Genomic DNA, 9,434 nt, shown 5'->3' with positions numbered 1-9,434 from the left:
ATGTTTACACATTTGTGCAACAAAACAGAAATAGTCCCCACCGCCAATTTTGTGCTGTGCACTGTAGTCCATCATAAAATCAATTTAAGCATAATGAAACATCACACTAATCTTTATTCGCGGAAAACATTTTACTAATTTGACAAAGCATGATGTTCTATTTACATTTCAAAATAGAAATTACCTTTCAAATATAGAACACATTTCAAAATAAACAATTGTATTGTATAAAATGAACTATTGCTTTGACAGATGTAAAAGTGATAGGCCTATACAGTCAGTTTTAAAAAAGATTAGAGTTCTTCCCTTAGTGGTATCAAACCATAACTAATAATTTCTTCACAAATGATGGAACAAAAAGAAACCCCTATTATCCTAAACAATCATTTTGAAAAAAAGTACTTTTTAAGCAAAGGCCCTGTGTTTAAAATAGCTTCTCATTCAATGGCTGTGAACACTGCATAGAATAAATCCCTATAGGAACTAATTTGGCCCCAGTTTCACTGGCAGAGGTAGAGAGTGAGAGGTTATTAGCCTATTTCTGGTCACCCATAGGCTCGTAATGTGTTTTATGCTGGTATAGACAGTAGTGCTGAATGATGAACACCACATCGAAGAATATGGATAACAAACCAAGTCCAGCCTTTGTGGGGTCGCCAAAGATGAGCTTCCATTCATCTAGGAAACAATAGAAACATTCTATGAACCCCTGACATAAACCATTAAATAATTCAGCATGTGATGTAGTAAGGCAGAATGTGTGACTGATGGAACTAATCTGAAAAACAACATCAAAATGTATCACTATTTCAATTTACTATTATAACATGTTTAATACCATTATTTAAACCATTTTATTTTTTCCCTTTCTTTATGGTTAAGTTGTTGTTATTCTTTATGTTGATAACTTTTTTTCTTATGATTTGTCTGCTCTTCTCCCAGCCACAGGGAAAGAGATGGGTGAATTGGTGGGCGGGCTTGTGCGTGCGTGGGTGGGTGGGCATGAAAAGGAAATTCTTCTACATAATTGTGCCACTGTCTCTTATGTTAATGTGCAGGAATAATTGTAAAATATATATATATATATTTTTAAAGTAAAAAAAACCCATGAAGATAGAAGCTATATAAATAAACAATGAATGGCTGCAATTGACACATTTTCAATTGTTGGGACTGTCCTTTGACTGTGGTTTTCACTTTGGCTAATTATGTTTTACTGAGGTGTCTGCATATTGGTGATCTATGGTAGGCGTGAGGAGCCTTACTGTTGTTATACGACTGAAGGATCATCTGAATGAGACTGAAGCTGCCTCCTGTGAAGTCCAGCAACACATTGCCAATGCTCCACCCTTCTGTGCTTTGTCTTTGGTAGTTCATGTAGGCCTGAGGACACACACAGACAGTGTATTGATGATAGACAATGTAGTGGTGATCATGAAAATCAACAATATCTACTGTGACAAATGATAATTGTGTATAAGGTAAAACCATTCAATATGCAGTCAAATATTGTGAAATCCATACCTGTGGGATGTATTTGACAAGGGTGACACCTAACTTAATGTAGGAGAAATAATAGAGATATTCCAGCCAGGTGATCTTATTGGCCACAGCAACAAAGAGGGTGACCAGGGCGAATGTCCAGCCAATCACCAGAAGGCCAATAGCAACCTTGGACACCTTCTGCCCTCCTTTCTTTACCACAGACACACAGGAACACAGTCATTACTTTCAACAAGCGTTTAACTGTCAATGTTCATTTGAGGCCTTGACAACAATGCTTTCCTTTCAAAGGATCAGACATACAGTATCTCTTTTTGCCAACAATCAAAACATAAGCTGATCATTATATGATCATTATTTGTCCAGCCAACATCCGTCTCCGGCCTATAACCAAAGGGGGACATCTAGGAAGTTATTTTACTAGTCTTCTGTTACTCACCTCGTAGATGGCACACTGACAGATATACACAAGTGTCAGCACAACTGCATGGAGACTAAAAAATACATCATTGGCATCCACTGGGTTCACACCGTTTGGATTTTTCTTCACAAACTCTTCCTAAAAAAATATATTTAAAATATAACAACTATATGGAGTAAAAACCAAGTCAATAGGTCCATAGAAGACCAAAATATTTGAACAAATCCCTATTGGTGTCAATGCATGAATGACACAGAAATCTGAGTTGTGCGTGTAGATCTCAAATTAGGATTCGTCCCAATTTGTTACACTGTTAGTGAGGGCATGCAGAGCTCTTACCTTTATGTACGGAACCCAGAAGAGTCCTACATTGAAGACACTGTACGCAATGAAGCCTGTCAAGTTGAGTGCCAGGTAATCAAAGTTCAACCCCACCACACTGTCAAATAGACAAAGTCAGAAATCAAATCCAGATGCCCTTTAACTCTAAATCATTTAAGGCTGAGATTAAATTGTTTAAAAAATAAATATGACCGTTTGAGGCACTACCTTTTTCTTCTCCAGTTCTCATATACTTGAGGGTAGAATGAGATAGACCATGCAAGGAAGTAAATCCAACCAATTAATTGGTTAATGATATCGATGATGTTGCTTCTAATGACCAAGAAACGGATTCTGGTCTTAAAGCTGGAAAACATAAACAAGAGACTTTTAGTACATTGTGTTGGTTTAAAATCTGTCTGAAATGTGACGTGGGAAATTCTCATAGAGTTGAAATTCACTAAAAGACAGAAACTGAGAACAACTCACCTTGCAATGTCAGTGTTGTTACTGTATAAATAGGAGGTCACCTGACCCACATGCTCTGCATGAACCTCAAATGTGCTTGATATGGCGTTTGCAGACAATTGTACCTGGAAATCAGAAATACAGCACATATAAATAATATATAAAACAGTTATGCCTACAACAGAGCCGCTAGTATTGATGGTTTTTACACTGTGGCTACTGTAGTTCATTGAAATATGATAGATTCAGATCTCAGATTGCATTAATAATCAATTACATGGTGTTTTGGTCATGCTTTTCAGTGAGTTTGAGTGGTATAAAAAGTATACCTGCTGAGGCAGTTGAAGTATCGAGGTAACATTTGCAGAGGAGTCAGTGAAGTTAAAAGAAATAAGTGCGGACACATTAAGAGCAGAGCTGCAAAAAGAAGTAAAATGCCAAACACTGCATTATAACATAACACATCACAACAAATAGACATACATAGAATACTGATACAAACTGGCAATAGATGCCAAGATAGAAGAAAAGTTACCTAGGTGTTATGGTGATATTGGCTGAACCGTTGACCTCCAGATTTACAGTGGCTGGAGCAGACAAGGATACACTCCCATCTGTTGAACAGGAATATGATATTGCAGTTTTCAGATAGGGCTGTTTAGCAAAATTGATTATTCCTAAAACAGTACTTGGGCTTGAGGAGACGATGAATATGACTAGATCTCCTCTGACGCCCAGGGTCCTTCAATTCTGATGGTGCTTTCAAGACAACTGGGAATTCGGGAAAAAACTGTCAAATCATGACGTCAGTGATCTTCAGGTTGGCGCTCTAGAAAGAGGCCCGAGTTCCCGACTTGGAATTCCGAGTTGAATGACTGTTCAAAACGATTTTTCCCACTTCCAAGTTGTCTTGAAGCTGTAGAGTTCCAAGTTCCCAGTTGTTTTGAACGCGGCAAAAGTCCCATTAACAAGCTCTGCAAACGTCATAATGGTACTCACCAAAATATCGAGTTTCGCAGAACAACTATAGTCATTACTGCCGTTACACACAGTATGCACTTCCAAAAAAGGTATAAATAAAAATAGTTTTTGACCAAGTGCGCATGCGCTAAATTCACCTTCAGCACCTCCAATAACTTCACTAATTACTGCCACTCACAGGTTGGCTGATCCAGCAGCACAGTATCCCGAAAGATCATTGATTTTATTTAGACCTTTTCCTGATTGCCTAGTGACTTTTACACCTACATACATGTACATATTACCTCGTACCCCTGCATATTGACTCAGTACCGGTACTCTTTTTATAGCCTTGTTATGGTTATTTTGTTACCGTTTCCCTTTTGTTTTTATTTTGTTATTTGCTCACCTTTTCTTTTTAACCCTGCATTGTTGTTGAAGGGCTCGTAAGTAAGAATTTCACGGTAAAGTCAACATCTGTTGTAAGCTATTCGGCGATCATGAGAAATACAATTTGACTATGTTTGCAGAGCTGGTTAATGGGATTTTGAATTGCAGGATCCTGGGTGCCAGAGAAGATGTTGTCCTATTTTTCTTCTTCTCAAGCCAAGATACTGGTTCAGATGGTGCCTTCAAGAAAACTGGGAACTCTGAAAAATACAAGGTCAAATCATTACATCAGTGATCTTCAGGTTGGAGCTGTAGAAAGAAGCCTCATGCCGTGTTCAAAACAACTAGGAACTCGGAAAAAAACTAGCTCCGACTGGGAAAAATCTATTTGAACGGTCATACAAACAAGAATTCCAACTCGATTTTCTGACCTGAAGATCACTGACGTCATGATTTGACCTTGAGTTAAGTTGTTTTACAGCGCTCACATCCTAGTTGGAACTAGGAAACTCGGAAATGTCCAACTTGCTAACTGATTGTAGTTATACAGCGTTCAACTTACTAGTGGTTTCATCGGATGGGGCCAGTGTCTCCTGACCCCTCCTGTCTCAGCCTCCAGTATTTATGCTGCAGTAGTTTATGTGTCGGGGGGCTAGGGTCAGTCTGTTACATCCGGAGTATTTCTCTTGTCTTATCCGGTGTCCTGTGTGAATTTAAATATGCTCTCTCTTATTCTCTCTTTCGGAGGACCTGAGCCCTAGGACCATGCCTCAGGACTACCTGGCATGATGACTCCTTGCTGTCTCCAGTCCACCTGGCCATGCTGCTGCTCCAGTTTCAACTGTTCTGCCTGCGGCTATGGAACCCTGACCTGTTCACTGGACGTGCTACCTGTCCCAGACCTGCTGGAACCCTGACCTGTTCACCAGACGTGCTACCTGTCCCAGACCTGCTGTTTTCAACTCTCTAGAGACAGCGGGAGCGGTAGAGATACTCTCAAAGATCGGCTATGAAAAAGCCAACTGACACTTACTCTTGAGTTGCTGACTTGTTGCACCCTTGACAACTACTATGATTATTATTATTTGACCATGCTGGTCATTTAGGAACATTTGAACATCTTGGCCATGTGCTGTTATAATCTCCACCCGGCACAGCCAGAAGAGGACTGGCCACCCCTCATAGCCTGGTTCCTCTCTAGGTTTTGGCCTTTCTAGGGAGTTTTTCCTAGCCACCGTGCTTCTACACCTGCATTGCTTGCTGTTTGGGGTTTTAGGCTGGGTTTCTGTACAGCACTTTGAGATATCAGCTGATGTAAGAAGGGCTATATAAATAAATGTAATTTGATTTGAACTACATTTCCGAGTTTCCTAGTTCTGACTAGCATGCGAACGCAGCATGAGTTCCCGAGTTGGATGACCGATTAATCCCGATTTACCAGTTGTTTTGAACGCTGCAAGATTACCAGCTATTAAAATCAGAGCTTGTTGGTTGAACAAGGGCAAACTCACCACATGTAATGACCGTACAGAGTGTTATGACCAAGACTGAAAGAAAGTTATTATCTGCCATCTTCAGGGCACGGGCTTTGCTGAACTCTAAAAGTGCAAAAGAGGAACAGATGAGAAGCACTGCTGACCAAATTATCTGCATTAGCTAGGTAACATATGCTGCCATATAAAGCCAGACTTACAACAGCAATGTGCCATATTCATTTACGGTAAATCAGCTTGCTACATGGCTGCGTCTTAACAATAGTTAGTTCAATTAACTAATCGTAAAATCAACAGATAAACGTTATACGCTACCGCAGCTGAGTGGTGCTTTGTTTTCCTCTGCTTCCGTTAACTGGCACTAGGTCATATGACTTTGCTCATCTGACTTGTATGACGAGCTGTTTTAGGCGCGTTCAAGACTTTCAATGTTGTGGGATGTTTATTTTTAACTAGGCAAGTCAGTTAAGAACACATTCTTATTTACAATGACGGCCTACATCGGCCAAACCCGGACGACGCGGGGACAATTGTGTCCGCCTTATGGGATTCCCAATCATGGACGGTTGTGATATAGAGACGTTTTGACTTGTGCCGAGTTCACATTATAGTCGGAACTAGGACATTGGAAAATGTGCAACTTTCTGAATTGTTGAACACGGCGTGTGTAGCCTAGAACTACAACCAGTTAGTAAATCGGACACTTAAGCAATTCCTAGTTCCAACTAGCGCATTGACTTGGAGCCTCGTGACTCTACTTTGACTTATGACTTGGAAAATATCTGTCCAGGTTTTGTCACTCATTTTGTGGCACAGTAGCCGCGTTGATGTGCTAGTCGAAACTAGGAAACGTCAGACTTGCTAACTGATTGTAGTTATACACGTGCCGCGTTCAAATGCAGACTAGGGCCTCTGATTGGACCAGCAAACTGTAAATCGACACAGGTCGGGTTAGCTAGCGAACAGATTGCTGATTTGCTTCAGAGCCGGCGCCCAGAACGAATCCGTTTGCACGGGCATTTGATTTCCATGGGCTGGGGCACGTTTTGGTCACGGGACCTCTTATGTGGTTATATGTGTAAAATAAAACATAAGTGTTGAATAAATTGTATTCGTGGAGTGCATTTGTTATAACTATAAAACAGAAAGCATTGGTCATGAATCCCGGTATAATATTATTTTTTATAACGACAACATTTAAATAAATACCCAACCAAGATGACGTAAACATCATTACAAGAGCCAAGTGTGCGTGATAATTGTGCATTTTTTTGTTTCAATAAGACAGTAGTAAATATATTTCCCCCGTTTTTTTCTCCACCGACGAGCCATTAGATCGAGTTAAGGAGGAAACTGACGCCTTTGCAGTTTGAATGGAGGATGTTTTATTTACGAGACGGTCCACTAGAGACACTAGTAAATTACCAGCTGAATACATTAATCTGACGGAAAACGAGAAACGACGTAAAAGGAGCTATAGCGCCATCTTTCGGCTGGTTGGGCTAATAGTAGGCTATGCTATAAGGATATTATTCTAACCTAGGCCTGTCCTCGACCTAACTCGAAGTCCTCCTGCTACGAGTCGTGTCAGTCAGGCTAGTCCTCATCAGCCTTCACAGGATAATTATGTGCTTTTTATCCAAGCAATGAACATAAAACAAATACATGTATTTTTGTGTAGAGCTGTCATGTTTAAAATAGAACACAGCCTATAATAAAACACAAGGTCATTCTTATTTCTATGGTCACAACCACGTAAGTGAAAAGTAGCCTATACAGGCTTAATTTTCTAAATATATCTTATCCTGCAGTGAAAGAAGAAACAGAATACATTTTAGGTATTTTTTTCCTTTGGGATTAATACCAAGCATGCTTATGCTTCTAAAGTGCAGTACATCTTACAGGAAATTCTATCAATCATGACTGTAAGGCTTTTGTTTCTTGATTGTGACCCCTTTAGTTTTGACAAGAAGATTTAATATTTTATTGTAAAAGCGTAACAAGATCACGTTACGTTTTATCTAAACATTTTCAACATAATTTCTTTGGCAGTTTTTTACATAACATTTGGTTTCACAATAAACAGAAACTCACCTCCTCCAGTTACTGCCAGTTTGAGATGGGGTAAACAATTTTTTTTAAATACACCATGTTCTTGGAAATGTTCTTCCTGAGACATTGTTGAGTAATATGTCAAATGGAAGTAAATTATTCATGGGCATCTCTTTTCTCTCATTTTACGTAATTGTATATTGCATAGCTTTTAAAGTTTCAAGGGCCATTAGGGCATAATTTTTTGGCCAAAGGATACCAACAACATTATTTTAATGGCAACATATTTCCTTCCCAGTGTGATGATTGTTTGTTTGATATCTGTCACTACTTTCAAAATATGTAAAGTGTTAACTTTTCAATGGATACAAATGGATCATAGAATCAAATTGTTGAGGATAAGTAGATAAAAAGCCTGGGAGAATTAGATCTTAAAACTATCAAAGTAAGTCACATTTTCAAGTTGATTTGAAGATATTTACACTTGTATTATGTTGACTGATACCATCTGGTCTCAATAACACTTTGCCAAATGGGAGGTACAAGTATTTTCCCAACTGCCCAATTGACTTTGGGGATGCTATACAAATCTAATATGAATCAAGTTCAGGGATGTCACATAGTGGCTAGTATGGCAAGAGTTTTCTTTTTACAAGGAAAATGGTCTCAAAACTAAAAGGGTGTAATCATTTAAATTCAGACTGATGGGACAATTACATTTCAGAACATAATGCAAGTCTTTGCAAGTTCCTAGCAAATTAATTTTACTAAGCAATGACCAACACAACAAAAAAACTGCCACCCAAGACATCCTAAATATTATTTTCTTGTCTCAGCCCTTATGTATTGTTAAATCAGAGGAGGCTGGTGGGCTCATTGTAATGACTGGAATAGAATTAATGGAACAGTATCAAACACATAAAACATATGGAAACCACATGTTTGAATCCATTCCATTTATTCTATTCCAGCCATTAAAATTAGCCCGTCCTCTTATAGCTTCAACAACAATGGACGCTACTTTTAACATAATTGCTTGTGTCAAAATCAGGTATTGAATCTTACATAAACACACAGGCTGATATTCAATCAATTGCAGACAGTGGGTTTCCAGACAGTGTTTTCATTGCTGTTATACAAAAGATATTAAGGAGTCTGCGTGTGGTCCACATTTTCTTAATTCTAAGGATGTAGTTGATTTTTACAGTTAATAAATGACTAAAACAAACTCTGGTCCTGTACACTGATTGCTGGCCTGGCTCCTTGTACCTTAGATCCTTCTCCAATTGCAATGAGGGGCCTCAGGGAAATGGAAGCCCTCCCAAAAAACATAATCACATAAAACATTTAAAAATTATGGTTGAGTACAGATATTTTGCAGATGTTATCACAGGTGCAGCTAAATGCTTATTTACAGCTAAATGCTTATGTTTCTAGCTCCAACAGTGCAGTAATACCTAACAATACAAAACAATACACACAAATCCCAAAAATGAAAAGAAAGACATATAAATGAAATATCATAATGAGCAATGTCAAAATCCAGAATGTAAATATATACACTGAGTGTACAAACATTAGGAACACCTTCCTAATATTGAGTGGTCTTTTGCCCTCAGAACAGCCTCAATTTGTCGGGGCATGGACTCTACAAGGTGTCGAAAGCATTCCACAGGGATGCTGGCTAGTAATACTGACTAAGGTTCAGGGCAGGATACTAGGCGGAGGCCGGCTAGTGGTGACTATTAAACATTCTGTTGGCCTGGAGATAGAAGCTGTGTATCAGTCTTTTGATCCCAACTTTGATGCATCTGTACTGTCGTCAC

At 39.0% G+C, this 9,434-nt stretch overlaps 1 protein-coding gene across 4 annotated transcripts; it reads right to left on the bottom strand.

The window, feature by feature from the left end:
• Positions 1–96: 96 nt before the first annotated feature.
• LOC115151763 (cystinosin) lies at positions 97–5,973 on the bottom strand. 4 transcript variants are annotated; one of them, XM_029695979.1, is made up of 11 exons: positions 5,872–5,973; positions 5,575–5,661; positions 3,249–3,327; positions 3,043–3,130; positions 2,735–2,838; positions 2,474–2,611; positions 2,264–2,363; positions 1,943–2,062; positions 1,525–1,695; positions 1,266–1,383; positions 97–678 (listed from the first exon to the last, which is right to left on the bottom strand). In XM_029695979.1, the coding sequence occupies exons 2-11, from the start codon at positions 5,633–5,635 to the stop codon at positions 536–538; spliced, it is 1,122 nt and encodes a 373-aa protein (XP_029551839.1). In that variant the 5' UTR covers positions 5,636–5,661; positions 5,872–5,973; the 3' UTR covers positions 97–535. The 4 variants fall into 4 exon arrangements, with proteins under 4 accessions (XP_029551839.1, XP_029551841.1, XP_029551840.1 ...); XM_029695981.1 differs by having other exon boundaries at positions 5,578–5,661; XM_029695980.1 differs by having other exon boundaries at positions 5,757–5,905.
• Positions 5,974–9,434: the final 3,461 nt, after the last annotated feature.

Source organism: Salmo trutta, chromosome 17 (genome assembly GCF_901001165.1).
Source record: "Salmo trutta chromosome 17, fSalTru1.1, whole genome shotgun sequence".
In the NCBI taxonomy this organism is placed as follows: Eukaryota; Metazoa; Chordata; class Actinopteri; order Salmoniformes; family Salmonidae; genus Salmo; species Salmo trutta.
The sequence above is the reverse complement of the archived record's forward strand: the minus strand, read 5'-3'. Positions and strand labels throughout refer to the sequence as shown.

Bases quoted from the DNA above. Each gene is read 5' to 3' on its own strand.
- LOC115151763 (XM_029695979.1), bottom strand. From the start codon at position 5,635: ATGGCAGATAATAACTTTCTTTCAGTCTTGGTCATAACACTCTGTACG. The intron at 3,328-5,574 runs GTGAGTTTGCCC...CCTGTTCAACAG, and splicing joins CTGTACGGTCATTACATGTG to ATGGGAGTGTATCCTTGTCT. The intron at 2,364-2,473 runs GTAGTGCCTCAA...TCTATTTGACAG, and splicing joins GAGAACTGGAGAAGAAAAAG to TGTGGTGGGGTTGAACTTTG.